The sequence below is a fragment of the Staurois parvus genome, unplaced genomic scaffold, assembly GCF_062004578.1.
Source record: "Staurois parvus isolate SC_StPar_1 unplaced genomic scaffold, SC_StPar_1.0 ptg000143l, whole genome shotgun sequence".
Classification (NCBI taxonomy): Eukaryota; Metazoa; Chordata; class Amphibia; order Anura; family Ranidae; genus Staurois; species Staurois parvus.
In genome coordinates this window covers 1,810,558-1,834,398 of record NW_028317939.1, presented here as the reverse complement: position 1 = coordinate 1,834,398, position 23,841 = coordinate 1,810,558, and the positions used below count along the sequence as shown (strand labels likewise).

The 23,841-nt window shown below is 47.9% G+C and overlaps 1 protein-coding gene across 1 annotated transcript in view; it reads left to right on the top strand.

The window, feature by feature from the left end:
* The first annotated feature begins 3,209 nt into the window (after positions 1 to 3,209).
* The window catches only part of LOC149465133 (vomeronasal type-2 receptor 26-like), a 44,726-nt gene continuing 24,094 nt past the window's right edge, over positions 3,210 to 23,841 (top strand). Inside the window, exons 1-2 of the mRNA XM_089673610.1 lie at positions 3,210 to 3,349; positions 4,660 to 4,951. Of these exons, the coding sequence (XP_089529736.1) occupies positions 3,210 to 3,349; positions 4,660 to 4,951 (432 nt within the window). The remainder of the gene's footprint in view (positions 3,350 to 4,659; positions 4,952 to 23,841) is intronic.

Genomic DNA, 23,841 nt, shown 5'->3' with positions numbered 1-23,841 from the left:
TAATTCATCCCCCATATAGTAATTCATCCCCCATATAGTAATTCATCCCCCATAGTAATTCATCCCCCATATAGTAATTCATCCCCCATAGTAATTCATCCCCCATAGTAATTCATCCCCCATATAGTAATTCATCCCCCATAGTAATTCATCCCCCATATAGTAATTCATCCCCCATAGTAATTCATCCCCCATAGTAATTCATCCCCCATATAGTAATTCATCCCCCATAGTAATTCATCCCCCATAGTAATTCATCCCCCATATAGTAATTCATCCCCCCTATAGTAATTCATTCCCCATATAGTAATTCATCCCCCATAGTAATTCATCCCCCATAGTAATTCATCCCCCATATAGTAATTCATCCCCCCTATAGTAATTCATCCCTTTATAGTAATTCATCCCCCATATTAATTCATCCCCCATATTAAGTCCCCAAGTCCCCCCTGTGTCAATTCACTTACCTTTGCTCCGCGCGTTCCTCTCGCCGTGTTCCCGCGCCGTTCCGGTGTAGCATGAAAATCTGTCTCCTATGAGGATCTGTCCCCCTCGACGTATCTACGCATGTGCCAGTTTCAGGCATTAGCAGCCGATCGGCGATCTCCGGCACATGCGCAGATACGTTGAGGGGGACAGATCCTCATAGGAGACAGATTTTCATGCTACACCGGTCTTCAGGGCGGACTGTGAGAGGAGCCTAGCGGGAGCCTAGCTCCGCGGGCCGGATTAAAAGGTCTGCCAGGCCGTAGTTTGCCCATTGCTGGTCTAAACCAAGAATGGAATTGAGTTATAAATTTAATGTCAGACCCAGAGGTGATCTCTTTTTTTTACAACACTGGCGTGAGAAGTGGAACATGCCTTGAAAGATTTTTACACAAGAGCAGGATCAAAACCCTTGTCAAGAAATCTCTCTTTCAGAACCTGACCCTGGGAAAATTAATCTTGGTCCCATGTACAGTTCCACTGAAATCAGCTGAACTATCCCTTGGGATTACTGTATTCCAACCTCGGGTGGTGGCAGCTCTGGTAATACAGGTAAGAGTTACCTAAGGTGGAATTGAAGTGAGTCTTATTGCAGTACTGCACAAAGGGTTCAATTGTGGAGGGTAGGCTGTCCCATATGATGATAATGTCGTCAATATACCATCCGTAAAGGACAATATAGGTGGCAAAGGGATTGTTCCTCCAGATACGGGACTCTTTCCAGCAACCAAGGGTAAGATTGGTGTAGCAGGGTGCAAAGGATGTGCCCAGTGCCATGCCCCATATTTGGAGGAAGAAGTCACCTTGGAAAAATAAATAATTGTGCTCCAAACAAAAACAAGTACCCTCCATGATGACCCAAGCCTGCGCAGGATGCAAATTGGACTCCTTGGGGAGAAAAAACTAAGGACTATAAGGCCAACTCTATAAGGAATGGAAGTGTACAATGATTGGACATCAAGGGACAATCAGAGGTAGGTGGAATAGTAGTTCCTCAAAATGTCTACGATTTGCTACAAATCTTTAACATATGAAGGCAATGATTTTGCAACAGGCTGAAGGAAACAATTGATGTATTGAAAGAGCTTGCTGGTAATGCTCTCCATGCAAGTTACAATGGGTCAGCCTGGTGGGCATAGGGGATTCTTATGCACCTTCAGTAGGTGATATAAATGGGGGGGCTTAAAAAATTCTCTATACATAAACATCTATTCACCTTTGTTTATGACTTTTTCAGACAGAGTTGAATCTAAGAGGGATTTTAGCTCCATCTGGTAACCAGGTAGGGGTTCACGGGGAAGCCTAAGGTAGGTGGAGTCATCTGAAAGTAACCAAGTAGCTTTGGCAAGATAATCTTGGTCTTGAAGGACTTTACGGCCTTCTTTGTCCTATGATAACATCATGATTATCAGTAAGGGATCCAAGGGCTTTTTTTTGGAGCCCAGTGAGATTGTGGATGTTGGAACTATAAGAATGTACAGCAGACCATAATTGCAAAATATCCGAGAAGGTGTCATGATAAAATGTGTCGATGAATGACCCTTTAACATGAACAGGATTGAAGGTAGACAGAGAATGCAGGTCATTATGTACTTTGGGGGGTCTCCAAAAAATCTAAGGAAGTGGGGTAATCAGCTTGACTCAAAAAAGGTGAATCAGAGCCAGGGGCGGACTGACCATTTGGAAACTCGGGCACTGCCCGAGGGCCCGTGGTCAGTAGGGGGCCCCATGAAATGCCCCTGGTACCTTTTTCATAGGCTTTTTTGAGTTTGGGCAAGGACACAGGGGACCCATGATCCCCTATTGCCCGGGGGCCCCATGAGTTGTCAGTCCGCCCCTGATCAGAGCACAAACTCTCTAGTACAGTATATGTAAAATAGACTCATCCTCCTTACTCAGAGGAACAGGAGAAGGTTCAGCCCTGGAAGCACAAGTCTTTGGGCTCATGTACACTGCAGCTGAAAAACTCACATTTAGGAGCTGTTCTGCATTTTTTTCAGCAGCCCCTGAACTCTCCCTAATGTTCTCCTATGTGTCCATGTACACATCTTCATTTACAGTCATTTACAGGCATTTGAGTTTAAAGTCGCTTTTTTGAACGCAGAAAACTTGCGTTCAACAGTCGATTTTATCAGCGTTTCAAATGCAAAATGCTTGTAAATGCGGCTAAACGTGGCAAATCGCGTTTATAAGCGTTTGCAAATTTTTTTAAACTCTTCCAGTTCCTGATGCTGTCCAGAGCCTTTTTTCATCATGAAAAATGCATTCAAAGCATTTTCAAGGTACTCAGATAGACAAAACACTGAACACAGGATGTTCCTACCAAGCTTGTCACACATTGTAATGACCAATTCTCCATGAAAGTTCATGTGTGTGGAAAGGCCGGCGGGCCAATACTTCTGGCAGTATGGTGTATGTGCAATTGCTTGACTTTAGGAGCTTTATTAAATGCCATATTCTATTCATATTCTATATTCCAGATCTCAAATACTTTGCATTCTTGTTGTTTTTTTTCTTCTGCTTTCAGAGGAGCCATGATATCAGTGTCAGGATCCAGTGCTGCTGTCAGTGATAATGAGGTGGGAGAAGAGGAAGAATTCATTGGAGTCTATCAGAGACTTAGCCAAGTTGTTTTCAGATGTCCGTATAGAATATTGTGGTTGTTGGCTTTGTGTGTGACCCCCTGCACATCTGACACCCACAACTCTGCTCACCCCTGTGCTATGGCTATGAGGAATTATACATTTGAGTACAAGTATTCTCAGGATGGAGACATCATTATTGGAGGGATATTCGCTGTTCATGCTGCAGTGTCTCAGTTGAATCGGGACAGAAGGCTTATTAACAATTACATGTGTTCAGCGTAAGTGAAATATGAAGTGCAAAGCTTTCAATATGATCTACAGGGATGTATCTTTAGGAGATATGTGTGATAATGTGCAGGACTCATTGGGGGGGGTTACTAAAGCTGGATCAGTCAGAATCTGGTGCAACTGTGCATTGTAGCCAATCAGCTTCTAACTTCAGCTTGTTCAGTTAAGCTTTGACAATAAGATGGTTTTCCCCAATTGTATATACTTAGGGCTCATTATAGCTAACATGTGTACCCTGGGGCTACGCGGGACCCTCTTTGTGGATGTAAGTGGGACCATGGGGATCTTATTCACATGCTATGGCGGTGCCCAAAACATCATCGATATTGGGAGGAGGTGGTCAATTTAGTGTGTCAAAGTAACTTAATTCTAGACCCTAAGCAATGCCTCTTGGGTGTTTTTTATGTTGTTACTCAAAATACATTTATATTAGAAGCCCTCTCCAAGAAATCAGAAACTCCTCCTACTATGGAGGATTGGAAGCAGAATATGGGAACCATTTTTCGATTTAATTTGATGGCGCAATCACTGACAGGGTCTTCCTCTTGCATATCTCTATAACCTGTCACAAATGTCACTAGTCCTCGGCATTCATAGGCGCTGACACTGCTGCCAGCACAGTTAGCAGAGCTCCTCCTCCTCACACAGCAGATAGCTAATGAGTGGGGCAAAAACACACATTTAGAGTGGAGTCTAACCTGTGAGTAGTGCAGCTGCTGTAGCCAGGTTTGCACTGACACTCAAGAGCAGGTTGTATCTGGGAGGACCTAGGGAGCCCTATGTGGAAATGCAGAAAGGAAGAGCTCAGAGCATGGAGAACAGTATCAATAGCAGCCTAGGGGGGGGGGCATGATTGAAAACTGGGGGGGTACAGGCCACCCCAGCACCCCCTAGATCCTTTCCTGGTGCCCTACATATAGCCCAAGGCCTGCTTGCCATGTTGTCCCTAAACCAACTCCAACCCCAACAATGAGCATTGGGAGTGTTGATTTTGTAATGGGCCTGTAATGGCGGTGATCTCTAGCATTCTCATGTGTCATATCCCCAGAAGGGATACGGTTGGCATTGAGTCTTCTGATATCTTGTATCGACAAGCCCTCTTCTATGTCGAAGAAATGTAGGAATGATTGAATTTTACTTTGTGACTCACATAGCAATGTAGAGGGCCACGTAGAGGGCCACCAATCTCACCTAGGCCTACCCTGATGCAGTCAAAACGTGTTCTACAGTTTGCTATAGAAAATTTCTGCTTCAATCCCTGTAGACTCACACAGAACTAATGCGGACCCGTTTCCTGCAGGGTTTACCACAGAGAATACAGACATCTGCTGACTTTTATATTTGCTATCAATGAGATGAACCGCACTCCAAATATTCTGCCCAATGTGACTCTGGGATATCATGTGTACGATTCTTGTGGATGTGTGATTAAAACTATAAAAGATGTTCTACAGATATTGTCTGGACATACAAAGGAAGTTCCAAATTATTCCTGCATGGAGCAGGGAACCTTGGCTGGGTTCGTTGGAGATCTCGGTTCTGACACCACTCTCCAAATGGCACAGCTGCTGAATCCATATGGTCACACCCAGGTAAGGAAAGCAGAATTTTCTATTTTATACAAGGCCAGGACAGCTAGCCATCTTATGCAGGGGGGTATTACCACAAGGCAAACAAGGCATTTGCCTAGGGCGGCATATCTCAAGGAGGGCAGCACTGCCCCTTAGAAGAAGGGACACACGTGGCATGGGGACCTGGTGGGTTCCGAGATAGGCTGAGGGTTTCATGACGGTGTATGCACAGCCCGACTGTGAAGGTGAGTGTCTTTCTCTCTCTTGCCATGGGGGATGGGGGCTGGTATATGGGGAGCAGTGGTAGTGGAAGGCTCTCTTGGGTGGGAGGCAGGGGTGTTGTTGGTCAAAGGCTCTCTCTGAGGGGGGAGCCGATGTTTGTGTTGTCTAGGGCAGCACAAAACCTCTATACACCACTGATCTTATGGGGTGCTGGAGCAAAAGGGATTGAAAAGCCAAACCTTTGTAAAGTAATAAATTGTCCTACAAATGCTGTGTTGTCTTGTAATGTACACAACTAGAGATGAGCGAATCGAAGCATCCGAAGTGGAATTCGAGTCGAATATCGGAAAAATTTCGATTCGTGCCGAATCCGAAAAACAGCCTAATTCGGACGCGCGAATCGAAATTTTTCCGAAAATGGCGGCTGACATGTGCGGCGACGGAGCGGGGATGTCGGGGAAGGCGCGCAGACAAGGCGCGCTGCCCCATAATGCATTCCTCAACGACATGTGATCGCATCAGCCAATCAGCAGCCAGCCAGCCAGCACTGTGTAATGGTCGAGGTATATATAGCGGCCATTTTGGAAATCTTCATTTGCCTGCAGTCATTGAACAGAGGCAGACCGCTCTGTACTAGGGACAGGGACAGAGTTAGGGCCACAGAAACGAGAATTGGGGACAGAGAGAAGTTACTTAGGGACAGAGAACCATTACTCAGGGACACAGACTTGTTAATGAGGGCCACAGAATCGTTATTTAGGGACAAAGAAACGCTAGTTAGGGCCACAGAATTCATACTCAGGGACAGACAGAATTGTTACTCAGTGCCAGAGAATTGTTACTTAGGGCCACAGAAACGTTATTAGGGCCACAGAATTTTTACTCAGGGACAGACAGAATTGTTACTGAGTGCCAGAGAATTGTTACTCAGGGACAGACAGAATTGTTACTGAGTGCCAGAGAATTCTTAGGGCCACAGAATTCATTCTCAGGGACAGACAGAATTGTTACTCAGGGACAGACAGAATTGTTACTGAGTGCCAGAGAATTGTTACTCAGGGACAGACAGAATTGTTACTGAGTGCCAGAGAATTGTTACTCAGGGACAGACAGAATTGTTACTGAGTGCCAGAGAATTGTTACTCAGGGACAGACAGAATTGTTACTGAGTGCCAGAGAATTGTTACTCAGGGACAGACAGAATTGTTACTGAGTGCCAGAGAATTGTTACTCGCACAGACACAAAATTGTTACTTGCACAGACACAGAATTGTTACTCGCACAGACACAGAATTGTTACTCAGGGCCACAGAATTCATACTCAGGGATAGACAGAATTGTTACTGAGTGCCAGAGAATTGTTACTCAGGGACAGACAGAATTGTTACTGAGTGCCAGAGAATTGTTACTCAGGGACAGACAGAATTGTTACTGAGTGCCAGAGAATTGTTACTCGCACAGACACAAAATTGTTACTTGCACAGACACAGAATTGTTACTCGCACAGACACAGAATTGTTACTCAGGGCCACAGAATTCATACTCAGGGACAGACAGAATTGTTACTGAGTGCCAGAGAATTGTTACTCAGGGACAGACAGAATTGTTACTGAGTGCCAGAGAATTGTTACTCAGGGACAGACAGAATTGTTACTGAGTGCCAGAGAATTGTTACTCGCACAGACACAAAATTGTTACTTGCACAGACACAGAATTGTTACTCGCACAGACACAGAATTGTTACTCAGGGCCACAGAATTCATACTCAGGGACAGACAGAATTGTTACTGAGTGCCAGAGAATTGTTACTCAGGGACAGACAGAATTGTTACTGAGTGCCAGAGAATTGTTACTCAGGGACAGACAGAATTGTTACTGAGTGCCAGAGAATTGTTACTCAGGGACAGACAGAATTGTTACTGAGTGCCAGAGAATTGTTACTCAGGGACAGACAGAATTGTTACTGAGTGCCAGAGAATTGTTACTCGCACAGACACAAAATTGTTACTTGCACAGACACAGAATTGTTACTCGCACAGACACAGAATTGTTACTCAGGGCCACAGAATTCATACTCAGGGACAGACAGAATTGTTACTGAGTGCCAGAGAATTGTTACTCAGGGACAGACAGAATTGTTACTGAGTGCCAGAGAATTGTTACTCAGGGACAGACAGAATTGTTACTGAGTGCCAGAGATTTGTTACTCGCACAGACACAAAATTGTTACTTGCACAGACACAGAATTGTTACTCGCACAGACACAGAATTGTTACTCAGGGCCACAGAATTCATACTCAGGGACAGACAGAATTGTTACTGAGTGCCAGAGAATTGTTACTCAGGGACAGACAGAATTGTTACTGAGTGCCAGAGAATTGTTACTCAGGGACAGACAGAATTGTTACTGAGTGCCAGAGAATTGTTACTCAGGGACAGACAGAATTGTTACTGAGTGCCAGAGAATTGTTACTCAGGGACAGACAGAATTGTTACTGAGTGCCAGAGAATTGTTACTCGCACAGACACAAAATTGTTACTTGCACAGACACAGAATTGTTACTCGCACAGACACAGAATTGTTACTCAGGGCCACAGAATTCATACTCAGGGACAGACAGAATTGTTACTGAGTGCCAGAGAATTGTTACTCAGGGACAGACAGAATTGTTACTGAGTGCCAGAGAATTGTTACTCAGGGACAGACAGAATTGTTACTGAGTGCCAGAGAATTGTTACTCGCACAGACACAAAATTGTTACTTGCACAGACACAGAATTGTTACTCGCACAGACACAGAATTGTTACTCAGGGCCACAGAATTCATACTCAGGGATAGACAGAATTGTTACTGAGTGCCAGAGAATTGTTACTCAGGGACAGACAGAATTGTTACTGAGTGCCAGAGAATTGTTACTCAGGGACAGACAGAATTGTTACTGAGTGCCAGAGAATTGTTACTCGCACAGACACAAAATTGTTACTTGCACAGACACAGAATTGTTACTCGCACAGACACAGAATTGTTACTCAGGGCCACAGAATTCATACTCAGGGACAGACAGAATTGTTACTGAGTGCCAGAGAATTGTTACTCAGGGACAGACAGAATTGTTACTGAGTGCCAGAGAATTGTTACTCGCACAGACACAAAATTGTTACTTGCACAGACACAGAATTGTTACTCGCACAGACACAGAATTGTTACTCAGGGCCACAGAATTCATACTCAGGGACAGACAGAATTGTTACTGAGTGCCAGAGAATTGTTACTCAGGGACAGACAGAATTGTTACTGAGTGCCAGAGAATTGTTACTCAGGGACAGACAGAATTGTTACTGAGTGCCAGAGATTTGTTACTCGCACAGACACAAAATTGTTACTTGCACAGACACAGAATTGTTACTCGCACAGACACAGAATTGTTACTCAGGGCCACAGAATTCATACTCAGGGACAGACAGAATTGTTACTGAGTGCCAGAGAATTGTTACTCAGGGACAGATAGAATTGTTACTGAGTGCCAGAGAATTGTTACTCAGGGACAGACAGAATTGTTACTGAGTGCCAGAGATTTGTTACTCGCACAGACACAAAATTGTTACTTGCACAGACACAGAATTGTTACTCGCACAGACACAGAATTGTTACTCAGGGCCACAGAATTCATACTCAGGGACAGACAGAATTGTTACTGAGTGCCAGAGAATTGTTACTCAGGGACAGACAGAATTGTTACTGAGTGCCAGAGAATTGTTACTCGCACAGACACAAAATTGTTACTTGCACAGACACAGAATTGTTACTCGCACAGACACAGAATTGTTACTCAGGGCCACAGAATTCATACTCAGGGACAGACAGAATTGTTACTGAGTGCCAGAGAATTGTTACTCAGGGACAGACAGAATTGTTACTGAGTGCCAGAGAATTGTTACTCAGGGACAGACAGAATTGTTACTGAGTGCCAGAGATTTGTTACTCGCACAGACACAAAATTGTTACTTGCACAGACACAGAATTGTTACTCGCACAGACACAGAATTGTTACTCAGGGCCACAGAATTCATACTCAGGGACAGACAGAATTGTTACTGAGTGCCAGAGAATTGTTACTCAGGGACAGACAGAATTGTTACTGAGTGCCAGAGAATTGTTACTCAGGGACAGACAGAATTGTTACTGAGTGCCAGAGATTTGTTACTCGCACAGACACAAAATTGTTACTTGCACAGACACAGAATTGTTACTCGCACAGACACAGAATTGTTACTCAGGGCCACAGAATTCATACTCAGGGACAGACAGAATTGTTACTGAGTGCCAGAGAATTGTTACTCAGGGACAGACAGAATTGTTACTGAGTGCCAGAGAATTGTTACTCGCACAGACACAAAATTGTTACTTGCACAGACACAGAATTGTTACTCGCACAGACACAGAATTGTTACTCAGGGCCACAGAATTCATACTCAGGGACAGACAGAATTGTTACTGAGTGCCAGAGAATTGTTACTCAGGGACAGACAGAATTGTTACTGAGTGCCAGAGAATTGTTACTCAGGGACAGACAGAATTGTTACTGAGTGCCAGAGATTTGTTACTCGCACAGACACAAAATTGTTACTTGCACAGACACAGAATTGTTACTCGCACAGACACAGAATTGTTACTCAGGGCCACAGAATTCATACTCAGGGACAGACAGAATTGTTACTGAGTGCCAGAGAATTGTTACTCAGGGACACCTAATCGTTGAATTAAATAGTATGTCAGACAACATGCAGAGGAGTGGCAGAGGAGGCAATGTTTTAGGAGCGAGCAGACGTGGCAGCAGAGGAAGGGGTCGAGGCAGCAGTATTCGCAGCCAGAGGCCAGTGCTCCCGGTGTCATCCAGCGGTCGTGTCTCCACCGACAACCCTGCCGTCATTGATTGGTTGGCTCGGTCGTCTTCCTCTTCCCAGGTCACCTCTGACACCTACAGCCAACGGTCGGTGGGTACGTCAGACACAACCGTTAGTTGGCATGGCCCGGGACCAAGCCCACTGAAATCACGTGTCCTCTACCTGCCCCTGTCCTTTGCTGTTCCCTCACCAAGCGAAGTATCGCATGCTGTGGGCTCAGCCCCACTGTACAGTGAGGAAGAGCTAACAGAGGGCGGTCAGGAACGGGGGGAGACATCGGCCTTTTCAGCAGCCAAGCGAACAAGTACTGGCGAGGAGAGTGGCTCGGTAGCCGGTCTAGAGACAGGTCTGTCTCCTGACCCAGACGCAGCCGAGGGGGCTAGTAGTGAGGCGGAGACCCTACTTGATGATGAGGAGGTTGATCGCACTTGGCAGCCTCGTCGTCATCAGGCAATTTCTTCCGCATCATCAGGAGAAGAGGGTGGCAGCTTGGCAGCGAGCAAAACAGTCGGTGGGTTGCCCAGGAGACAGCAGCAGGGTCGCATCAGTGTCAGTGGAGCCAAACGTCCACGGAGTAGAGCACCAGCTCCACTGCAGCCTACCACCACGGCCAGTAGTGGTGCCGTTGCGCACGGAGGAAGTAGCAGTCAGCCAGTGAAGAGTAGCGGGGGCAAAGTTTCCTACTCGGTGGTGTGGCAATTTTTCCTCAAGCCGCCCGAGGAAGTAAACGTAGCCGTATGTCGACTATGTGGCCAGAAATGCAAGCGTGGCCAGGGGGCCCATGTTGGGACTACAGCGTTGCGTCAGCATATGCAGCGTCACCATTCGGTGGCCTGGGAAAACCGTGATAAACATACGGCGGTTCTGCCTGCCCCAGCCCCCGCTCCATCACCCGCTCCGTTACTTGCTCCGTCACCCGACGTCGTCAATCGCCCTCTATCAGCCAGTCAAGGCTCCAACACCTCTGCTGAGGGGAGTTGTCGCTCATTGGCATCTTCCGCTCGTTCAGATGCTCCTTCTCCTGCTACTCCTCTTCTCGGATTCCGTCAACAGTCTTTCTTGGAATCCGTATCCAAGAGACAACAGTTTGCGAGCACGCACCCGACGGTGCAAAAGCTGAACGTCCTCCTGTCCAAGTTGCTGGTGCTGCAGTCCCTCCCTTTCCAACTGGTGGACTCAGCACCTTTCCGAGAAATGATGGCTTGTGCCGCGCCGCGGTGGAGAGTGCCAAGCCGTCATTTCTTTGCCCAAAAGGCAGTGCCAGCCCTGCATTCACATGTAGAAGAGATGGTGGGCCAGTCTTTGAGCATGTCGGTCTCTGCCAAAGTGCACGGCAGCGCCGACGTGTGGAGCTGTAACTACGGTCAGGGACAGTACATGTCATTTACGGCCCACTGGGTGAACGTGGTGCCGGCACAGCCGCACCAGCAACTTGGACAGGTCACGACGCTTTTGCCTCCACGTTTGCACGTCCTTGGTCCAGCAAGCATGTCCGCCTCTACCACCTCTTTTTCCGCCGTGTCCTCAGCCGCCACCCCCGTGCCAAGTCCCATTACCCGACCGGCATATCACATGTGCAGGGCGCAACGGTGTCACGCTGTGCTGCACCTGGTATGCCTTGGCGAACGTAGTCACACAGGGGAGGAACTGCTGAGTGTAATGAACAGAGAAATCGACAGATGGCTGTCTCCGCGCAAACTAAAAATCGGAACCATGTTGACTGACAACGGAAAGAACATGGTGTCTGCTCTGCGTCAAGGAAGGTTGTGCCATGCGCCATGCATGGCTCACGTGTTCAATCTGGTTGTCAAGCGGTTCCTAAAATCCACCATCCCACTGCAAGACATCCTTAAAATGTCACGTAAACTGTGCATGCATTTCAGCCATTCCTACACCGCAAAGAACACCCTCATTGAGCTGCAGCGTCAGAACGGAATTCCACAGCATCGCCTGATCTGCGACGTTGCAACAAGGTGGAATTCAACCCTACACATGTTAGACCGCCTTTACGAGCAGCGAAAGGCCATCACCGATTTCCTGATGTTACAAGCGGATAAAGGTACTCCCCTGTGTAACTTAGATGTCAGCCATTGGCAGCTCATGCGTGACACCTGCCGCTTGCTCAGGCCCTTTGAGGAGGCCACGCTATTCGTGAGTCGGCAGGACTATGGGATGAACGACGTCATTCCTCTGTTGCACGTCCTGGAACAAATGCTGTTAACAATGGCTGGTCAGGGTGCGGTAGACGTGGCGCACAGATCTCAACGCCACATGACCCCTGTGGGGGCAGGACAGGAAGAAGAGGAGGAGGTAGAGGAGGACATTTGTGCTCAGGAATTATTGAGTGAAATGGGTGGTTTTTCCACTCAGCGGACAGGAGTGGAGGAGCAGGAGCATCTGGTAGAGGAGGAGGAGGAGGAGACAGAGGACCCAGACGCACCGTGGCAGTATGCTGTGGAGATGGAGGCAGGGAGTCCCTCGCATTCCTTGGCACAAATGGCCCATAGCATGCTCGGTTGCTTGCGTAGCGACAGCCGAATAATAACCATCAGACAGAGGGATGACTTTTGGCTGTCCACCTTGTTGGACCCTCGCTACCGGTCCAAAATGGTGGCCTTTTTCACACCTGCTGAGAGGGAGGCCAAAATTACGTACTATAAAAACCACCTATGTAGTCAGTTGGTCTCTGCCTTTGTGCGCCAACGTCCATCCTCAGACACTGTGGGCCCTGTGCGCTCGCGTTCCGCTGGCATGGCAGCAGGGGAGGGGTGGGGTGGTAGGAGCAGTGGCAGCTCCACCAGCAGCGGCTGCCTCAGTCTGCAGTCGATGATGAGTAGCTTTCTTCACCAGCGCAGTGAGGAAACTACTAACCAGCCGCAGCAGCAGCAGCAGCATCAGGTGGACCTGGAGCAGGAGCTCAAACAACAGGCTTGGGCCTACTTGGACAGCACCCTGCCAACCGAGGTAGACAATCCCCTTGACTACTGGGCAACGAAACTTGACCTTTGGCCCCAACTAGCTGAATTTGCCCTTGAAAGGCTGTCATGCCCGGCCAGTAGCGTGGCATCGGAGCGCGTGTTTAGTGCGGCAGGAGGTATTGTAACTCCGCGGAGGACACGACTGTCCACCCAAAGTGTGGAGAGACTCACGTTTGTGAAAATGAATCAGGCGTGGATTAGTCTGGATTTCAAACCACCAGTTCCTGACACAACTGACTAAATCCGCCATGAATCATGCCTCAAACATGTGCCACTTTCAGGTCTCCTCACACTGCTGGTGTGTTTAATTTTTTGACATAGGGTGCTGGCAGATTACGGGCCTCCTATAGCTGCTGCCAGGCCCCTAATCTGCCATAGGCCCCTATATACCGCCTCCTCATGCTGCTGCCAAGTCCAGAGTCTGTCATGGGTCCCTGTATGGCCTCCCATTGCTGCTGTCTCCATCGCCACACTCTGCTGCCATGTGCCACTTTCAGGTCTCTTCACACTGCTGGTGTGTTAAATTTTTTGACATAGGGTGCAGGCAGATTACGGGCCTCACATAGCTGCTGCCAGGCCCCTAATCTGCCATGGGCCCCTATATACCGCCTCCTCATGCTGCTGCCAAGTCTAGAGTCTGTCATGGGTCCCTGTACGGCCTCCCATTGCTGCTGTCTCCATCGCCACACTCTGCTGCCATGTGCCACTTTCAGGTCTCCTCACACTGCTGGTGTGTAGAATTTTTTGACATAGGGTGCTGGCAGATTATGGGCCTCCTATAGCTGCTGCCAGGCCCCTAATCTGCCATAGGCCCCTATATACCGCCTCCTCATGCTGCTGCCAGGTCCAGAGTCTCTCATGGGTCCCTGTACGGCCTCCCATTGCTGCTGTCTCCATCGCCACACTCTGCCATGTGCCACTTTCAGGTCTCCTCACACACTGCTGGTGTGTTACATTTTTTGACATAGGGTGCAGGCAGATTACGGGCCTCACATAGCTGCTGCCAGGCCCCTAATCTGCCATGGGCCCCTATATACCGCCTCCTCATGCTGCTGCCAAGTCCAGAGTCTCTCATGGGTCCCTGTACGGCCTCCCATTGCTGCTGTCTCCATCGCCACACTCTGCTGCCATGTGCCACTTTCAGGTCTCTTCACACTGCTGGTGTGTTAAATTTTTTGACATAGGGTGCAGGCAGATTACGGGCCTCACATAGCTGCTGCCAGGCCCCTAATCTGCCATGGGCCCCTATATACCGCCTCCTCATGCTGCTGCCAAGTCCAGAGTCTGTCATGGGTCCCTGTATGGCCTCCCATTGCTGCTGTCTCCATCGCCACACTCTGCTGCCATGTGCCACTTTCAGGTCTCTTCACACTGCTGGTGTGTTAAATTTTTTGACATAGGGTGCAGGCAGATTACGGGCCTCACATAGCTGCTGCCAGGCCCCTAATCTGCCATGGGCCCCTATATACCGCCTCCTCATGCTGCTGCCAAGTCTAGAGTCTGTCATGGGTCCCTGTACGGCCTCCCATTGCTGCTGTCTCCATCGCCACACTCTGCTGCCATGTGCCACTTTCAGGTCTCCTCACACTGCTGGTGTGTAGAATTTTTTGACATAGGGTGCTGGCAGATTATGGGCCTCCTATAGCTGCTGCCAGGCCCCTAATCTGCCATAGGCCCCTATATACCGCCTCCTCATGCTGCTGCCAGGTCCAGAGTCTCTCATGGGTCCCTGTACGGCCTCCCATTGCTGCTGTCTCCATCGCCACACTCTGCCATGTGCCACTTTCAGGTCTCCTCACACACTGCTGGTGTGTTACATTTTTTGACATAGGGTGCAGGCAGATTACGGGCCTCACATAGCTGCTGCCAGGCCCCTAATCTGCCATGGGCCCCTATATACCGCCTCCTCATGCTGCTGCCAAGTCCAGAGTCTCTCATGGGTCCCTGTACGGCCTCCCATTGCTGCTGTCTCCATCGCCACACTCTGCTGCCATGTGCCACTTTCAGGTCTCTTCACACTGCTGGTGTGTTAAATTTTTTGACATAGGGTGCAGGCAGATTACGGGCCTCACATAGCTGCTGCCAGGCCCCTAATCTGCCATGGGCCCCTATATACCGCCTCCTCATGCTGCTGCCAAGTCCAGAGTCTGTCATGGGTCCCTGTATGGCCTCCCATTGCTGCTGTCTCCATCGCCACACTCTGCTGCCATGTGCCACTTTCAGGTCTCTTCACACTGCTGGTGTGTTAAATTTTTTGACATAGGGTGCAGGCAGATTACGGGCCTCACATAGCTGCTGCCAGGCCCCTAATCTGCCATGGGCCCCTATATACCGCCTCCTCATGCTGCTGCCAAGTCCAGAGTCTGTCATGGGTCCCTGTATGGCCTCCCATTGCTGCTGTCTCCATCGCCACACTCTGCTGCCATGTGCCACTTTCAGGTCTCTTCACACTGCTGGTGTGTTAAATTTTTTGACATAGGGTGCAGGCAGATTACGGGCCTCACATAGCTGCTGCCAGGCCCCTAATCTGCCATGGGCCCCTATATACCGCCTCCTCATGCTGCTGCCAAGTCTAGAGTCTGTCATGGGTCCCTGTACGGCCTCCCATTGCTGCTGTCTCCATCGCCACACTCTGCTGCCATGTGCCACTTTCAGGTCTCCTCACACTGCTGGTGTGTAGAATTTTTTGACATAGGGTGCTGGCAGATTATGGGCCTCCTATAGCTGCTGCCAGGCCCCTAATCTGCCATAGGCCCCTATATACCGCCTCCTCATGCTGCTGCCAGGTCCAGAGTCTCTCATGGGTCCCTGTACGGCCTCCCATTGCTGCTGTCTCCATCGCCACACTCTGCCATGTGCCACTTTCAGGTCTCCTCACACACTGCTGGTGTGTTACATTTTTTGACATAGGGTGCAGGCAGATTACGGGCCTCACATAGCTGCTGCCAGGCCCCTAATCTGCCATGGGCCCCTATATACCGCCTCCTCATGCTGCTGCCAAGTCCAGAGTCTCTCATGGGTCCCTGTACGGCCTCCCATTGCTGCTGTCTCCATCGCCACACTCTGCTGCCATGTGCCACTTTCAGGTCTCTTCACACTGCTGGTGTGTTAAATTTTTTGACATAGGGTGCAGGCAGATTACGGGCCTCACATAGCTGCTGCCAGGCCCCTAATCTGCCATGGGCCCCTATATACCGCCTCCTCATGCTGCTGCCAAGTCCAGAGTCTCTCATGGGTCCCTGTACGGCCTCCCATTGCTGCTGTCTCCATCGCCACACTCTGCTGCCATGTGCCACTTTCAGGTCTCTTCACACTGCTGGTGTGTTAAATTTTTTGACATAGGGTGCAGGCAGATTACGGGCCTCACATAGCTGCTGCCAGGCCCCTAATCTGCCATGGGCCCCTATATACCGCCTCCTCATGCTGCTGCCAAGTCCAGAGTCTGTCATGGGTCCCTGTATGGCCTCCCATTGCTGCTGTCTCCATCGCCACACTCTGCTGCCATGTGCCACTTTCAGGTCTCTTCACACTGCTGGTGTGTTAAATTTTTTGACATAGGGTGCAGGCAGATTACGGGCCTCACATAGCTGCTGCCAGGCCCCTAATCTGCCATGGGCCCCTATATACCGCCTCCTCATGCTGCTGCCAAGTCTAGAGTCTGTCATGGGTCCCTGTACGGCCTCCCATTGCTGCTGTCTCCATCGCCACACTCTGCTGCCATGTGCCACTTTCAGGTCTCCTCACACTGCTGGTGTGTAGAATTTTTTGACATAGGGTGCTGGCAGATTATGGGCCTCCTATAGCTGCTGCCAGGCCCCTAATCTGCCATAGGCCCCTATATACCGCCTCCTCATGCTGCTGCCAGGTCCAGAGTCTCTCATGGGTCCCTGTACGGCCTCCCATTGCTGCTGTCTCCATCGCCACACTCTGCCATGTGCCACTTTCAGGTCTCCTCACACACTGCTGGTGTGTTACATTTTTTGACATAGGGTGCAGGCAGATTACGGGCCTCACATAGCTGCTGCCAGGCCCCTAATCTGCCATGGGCCCCTATATACCGCCTCCTCATGCTGCTGCCAAGTCCAGAGTCTCTCATGGGTCCCTGTACGGCCTCCCATTGCTGCTGTCTCCATCGCCACACTCTGCTGCCATGTGCCACTTTCAGGTCTCTTCACACTGCTGGTGTGTTAAATTTTTTGACATAGGGTGCAGGCAGATTACGGGCCTCACATAGCTGCTGCCAGGCCCCTAATCTGCCATGGGCCCCTATATACCGCCTCCTCATGCTGCTGCCAAGTCCAGAGTCTGTCATGGGTCCCTGTATGGCCTCCCATTGCTGCTGTCTCCATCGCCACACTCTGCTGCCATGTGCCACTTTCAGGTCTCTTCACACTGCTGGTGTGTTAAATTTTTTGACATAGGGTGCAGGCAGATTACGGGCCTCACATAGCTGCTGCCAGGCCCCTAATCTGCCATGGGCCCCTATATACCGCCTCCTCATGCTGCTGCCAAGTCCAGAGTCTCTCATGGGTCCCTGTACGGCCTCCCATTGCTGCTGTCTCCATCGCCACACTCTGCTGCCATGTGCCACTTTCAGGTCTCTTCACACTGCTGGTGTGTTAAATTTTTTGACATAGGGTGCAGGCAGATTACGGGCCTCACATAGCTGCTGCCAGACATGTAATCTGCCATGGGCCCCCGTACCGACTCCTCATGCTGTGACGTTGCAACAAGGTGGAATTCAACCCTACATATGTTAGACCGCCTTTACGAACAGCTAAAGGCCATCACAGATTTCCTGATGTTAAAAGCGGATAAAGGTACTCCCTGTGTAACTTAGATGTCAGCCATTGGCAGCTCATGTGTGACACCTGCGCTTGCTCAGGCCCTTTGAGGAGGCCACGCTATTCGTGAGTCGGCAGGACTATGGGATGAATGAGGTCAAATCGGCCATGGGCCCCCGTACCGCCTGTTCACGCTGATGCTGGTCCCACAGTGTGACCTGGGTCCCTGTACGGCCTTCCATTGCTTCCACTCTGCCATGTGCCACTTTGAAATCTCCTCACACTCCTGCGGTTGTCCATTTTGTCATAGGTTGCTGGCAGATTACAGGCCTTCCATAGGTGCCACCAAGCCCCATATCGGCCATGGGCCCCCGTACCGCCTGGTCACGCTGCTGCTGGGCCCATAGTGTGACCTGGGTCCCTGTACCGCCTCCCATTGCTCCCACTCTGCCATGTGCCACTTTCAGGTCTCCTCACACACTGCTGGTGTGTTACATTTTTTGACATAGGGTGCAGGCAGATTACGGGCCTCACATAGCTGCTGCCAGGCCCCTAATCTGCCATGGGCCCCTATATACCGCCTCCTCATGCTGCTGCCAAGTCCAGAGTCTGTCATGGGTCCCTGTATGGCCTCCCATTGCTGCTGTCTCCATCGCCACACTCTGCTGCCATGTGCCACTTTCAGGTCTCTTCACACTGCTGGTGTGTTAAATTTTTTGACATAGGGTGCAGGCAGATTACGGGCCTCACATAGCTGCTGCCAGGCCCCTAATCTGCCATGGGCCCCTATATACCGCCTCCTCATGCTGCTGCCAAGTCCAGAGTCTCTCATGGGTCCCTGTACGGCCTCCCATTGCTGCTGTCTCCATCGCCACACTCTGCTGCCATGTGCCACTTTCAGGTCTCTTCACACTGCTGGTGTGTTAAATTTTTTGACATAGGGTGCAGGCAGATTACGGGCCTCACATAGCTGCTGCCAGACATGTAATCTGCCATGGGCCCCCGTACCGACTCCTCATGCTGTGACGTTGCAACAAGGTGGAATTCAACCCTACATATGTTAGACCGCCTTTACGAACAGCTAAAGGCCATCACAGATTTCCTGATGTTAAAAGCGGATAAAGGTACTCCCTGTGTAACTTAGATGTCAGCCATTGGCAGCTCATGTGTGACACCTGCGCTTGCTCAGGCCCTTTGAGGAGGCCACGCTATTCGTGAGTCGGCAGGACTATGGGATGAATGAGGTCAAATCGGCCATGGGCCCCCGTACCGCCTGTTCACGCTGATGCTGGTCCCACAGTGTGACCTGGGTCCCTGTACGGCCTTCCATTGCTTCCACTCTGCCATGTGCCACTTTGAAATCTCCTCACACTCCTGCGGTTGTCCATTTTGTCATAGGTTGCTGGCAGATTACAGGCCTTCCATAGGTGCCACCAAGCCCCATATCGGCCATGGGCCCCCGTACCGCCTGGTCACGCTGCTGCTGGGCCCATAGTGTGACCTGGGTCCCTGTACCGCCTCCCATTGCTCCCACTCTGCCATGTGCCACTTTCAGGTCTCCTCACACACTGCTGGTGTGTTACATTTTTTGACATAGGGTGCAGGCAGATTACGGGCCTCACATAGCTGCTGCCAGGCCCCTAATCTGCCATGGGCCCCTATATACCGCCTCCTCATGCTGCTGCCAAGTCCAGAGTCTGTCATGGGTCCCTGTATGGCCTCCCATTGCTGCTGTCTCCATCGCCACACTCTGCTGCCATGTGCCACTTTCAGGTCTCTTCACACTGCTGGTGTGTTAAATTTTTTGACATAGGGTGCTGGCAGATTACGGGCCTCACATAGCTGCTGCCAGACATGTAATCTGCCATGGGCCCCCGTACCGACTCCTCATGCTGTGACGTTGCAACAAGGTGGAATTCAACCCTACATATGTTAGACCGCCTTTACGAACAGCTAAAGGCCATCACAGATTTCCTGATGTTAAAAGCGGATAAAGGTACTCCCTGTGTAACTTAGATGTCAGCCATTGGCAGCTCATGTGTGACACCTGCGCTTGCTCAGGCCCTTTGAGGAGGCCACGCTATTCGTGAGTCGGCAGGACTATGGGATGAATGAGGTCAAATCGGCCATGGGCCCCCGTACCGCCTGTTCACGCTGATGCTGGTCCCACAGTGTGACCTGGGTCCCTGTACGGCCTTCCATTGCTTCCACTCTGCCATGTGCCACTTTGAAATCTCCTCACACTCCTGCGGTTGTCCATTTTGTCATAGGTTGCTGGCAGATTACAGGCCTTCCATAGGTGCCACCAAGCCCCATATCGGCCATGGGCCCCCGTACCGCCTGGTCACGCTGCTGCTGGGCCCATAGTGTGACCTGGGTCCCTGTACCGCCTCCCATTGCTCCCACTCTGCCATGTGCCACTTTCAGGTCTCCTCACGCTCCTGCTGGTTTCCATTTTGTCATAGGTTGCTGTATGGCCTCCCATTGCTGCTGCCTCCACCGCCACACTGTGGCTCCAAACACTGGTTTTGGCCCCGTGACTGGCCAAAGGAGTGAAGTGTGCAGTGATTCTAAGATCGACGGCACTCATCTGCATGTCATACTGACAGACAGTATTATTTCTCTTCCCCAGCAGACTCCAAGGGCATTTAAATTAAAGGTACAGTGTTCTGCACTAATATTAAGTCTCTCTGAAGCCTAGAAACACCCTTTTTTAAGTTAAATTCACAGCGAATTTATTCGACTCGAATCGAATATTGTCCACGAATTCGCCGAATCAGTCGAATCGAATTTTTCATTTCTTCGCTCATCTCTATACACAACCAATCCTCCTTGCACCCGGCATGTGATATCTACGTGACTGAAATCCTACAGTTAGATGAATCCAGCTCACCAACGTTCACACTTCATTTTCTCTGAGACATCAATGTTATTGTTAGCATAGCGATTATTCCAATGATACCATCTCCTCTTCCTTTTTCTGTTGGGGTACCCCAAGTCTTTGTATTTGGGCTCCTCCTCTTCTTTCTCTGTACCTCCTCCCTGGGCCAGTTGATAGCCTCCCATGGCTTCCAATAGCACCTCTATGCTGATGACACCAAGATCTATCTCTCTATTCATCAACTCACAACCTCAATCTCCTCCCACATCACAAATGTACTGACTGACATATCCATATGGATGTCACACCACTTCCTCAAACTCAGTCTTTCTACAACTGAGCTTGTAATATTTCCTCCCCCCCGATCACCCCCCAATGACTTTACTACTGAGACCATTGGTCCCTCTCCACATGCCAGGGTGCTTGGTGTAATCCTAGACTACGACCTCTCCTTCAGCCCCGCATCCAATCACTGACTAAATCTTCCCACCTTAACCTCCGCAATATTTCCAGAATTCGCCCCTTTCTGACTAATGACACCACAAAGCAGCTTATTCCCTCCCTGGTTATATCCCGCCTTGACTACTGCAACTCCCTCCTCACTGGCCTACCCCTACACAGGCTATCCCCCCTTCAGTCTATTATGAATGATGCTGCTAGACCTATACACCTTACCAACCAATCAGCGACTGCTGCTAGACCTATACACCTTACCAACCAATCAGCGACTGCTGCCCCTCTCTGCCAATCCCTTCACTGGCCTCCACTAACCCAACGTATAAAAATACTAACCATAACATACAAGGCCATCCACAACATCGCCCCGGCTACATCGCCAACCTCATCTGCATATATTGCACAAGCCACCCTCTCTGCTCCTCCCAGTACCTCCTGCTCTTCAGTTACCTCCTCTCACACTCACCTTCAGGACTTCTCCAGAGCCTCTCCCGTCCTCTGGAACTCCCTGCCCTAGTATATCTGGTTAGCTCCTACCCTGTCTGCCTTTAGATGATCCTTGAAAACTCACTTATTAAGGGAAGCCTACCCCACCCCCACCTAAAAACTGTACAGGAGTCACCACCATCAGTTCATCCCCCGCAGCTATCACCTTTTTGTACCACCTTCCCCTATCTTTAGATTGTAAGCTCCATGAGTAAGGCCCTCCTATTCCTTCTGTATTGAACTGTATGGTAATTGTACTGCCCCCCTTATATTGTAAAGCGCTGCGCAAACTGTTGTTGCCATATATATCCTGAAATATAAATAATAATAATAATAATAATAATATATAAGACTACTACTATCTACTACTAATACTACTACAACTACTGCTACTAATATAATATTATAATACTACTACTAATAATAATAATATAATAAAATAATACTACTAATAATAATAATAATATATAATAGTACTACTACTACTGCTACTCATAATAATAATAATAATAATAATAATAATAATAATAATAAAATACTACTACTATCTAATACTAATACTAACACTACTACTACGGTGGTGCTACTACTACTACTACTAATAATAATAATGATAATAACAATATCACGGTGCTACTATTACTTATAATAATAATATAATACTACTACCACCTAATACTAATACTACGGTGCTACTACTAATAATAATAATAAAAATAATAATATATACTACTACTACTAATACTACTACTAATACTACTACTACTAATATCTAATACTAACACTACTACTACGGTGCTGCTACTACTACTACTACTAATAATAATATCTAATACTACTACTACTACTAATAATAATAATATCTACTACTACTACTACTATCCAATACTACTACTACTAATAATAATAATTATAATATCTACTACTACTACTACTACTACTACTAATATCTAATACTACTACTATCCAATACTACTACTACTAATAATAATAATATCTAATACTACTACTACTATCCAATACTACTACTACTAATAATAATAATATCTAATACTACTACTACTATCCAATACTACTACTAATAATAATAATAATAATATCTAATACTACTACTACTACTACTAATATCTAATACTACTACTACTACTACTACTACTATTAATAATAATATCTAATACTACTACTACTATCCAATACTACTACTAATAATAATATCTAATACTACTACTACTACTACTAATAATAATAATAATAATAATATCTAATACTACTACTACTATCCAATACTACTACTACTACTAATAATAATATCTAATACTACTACTACTACTAATAATAATAATATAATAATATACTACTACTACTACTACTACTAATATAATAATATAATACTACTACTACTACTACTACTACTAATAATAATAATAATATAATAATATACTACTACTACTACTACTACTACTACTACTACTACTAATATAATAATATAATACTACTACTACTACTACTACTACTACTACTACTACTACTAATATAATAATATAATACTACTACTACTACTAACATCTACTACTACTACTACTACTACTACTACTACTACTACTACTACTAATATCTACTACTACTACTACTATCTAATTCTACTACTACTACTAATATCTACTACTACTACTACTATCTAATTCTACTACTACTACTACTACTAATATCTACTACTACTACTACTACTACTACTATCTAATTCTACTACTACTACTAATAATAATAATACTATGATTTTCCTGTGGTTATGTATTTTATGTCTTCATGTTAGGATCATGGCATGCATCTTTTCTATACAAAGAATTTATATTCTCATTACAGCAGCATTTTTCTTTATGTTATAACAAGCTATGTATCTTCTTAAATTCACAAAAAAAAGTCAGGAAAAAACCCCAGAAGCACAAGTTAGGTAATATACAGCATGGGTGTCCAACCTTTTGACTCTCTTGGGCCACATTGGAAGAAAAGGAATTGTCTTGGGTCACACATAAAACCACTAACAATAAGAAGAGCTGATGAGCAGGAAAAGTCGGGCAGGAAACGTCGGGCAGGAAAAGTCGGGCAGGAAAAGTCGGGCAGGAAACGTCGGGCAGGAAAAGTCGGGCAGGAAAAGTCGGGCAGGAAACGTCGGGCAGGAAAAGTCGGGCAGGAAACGTC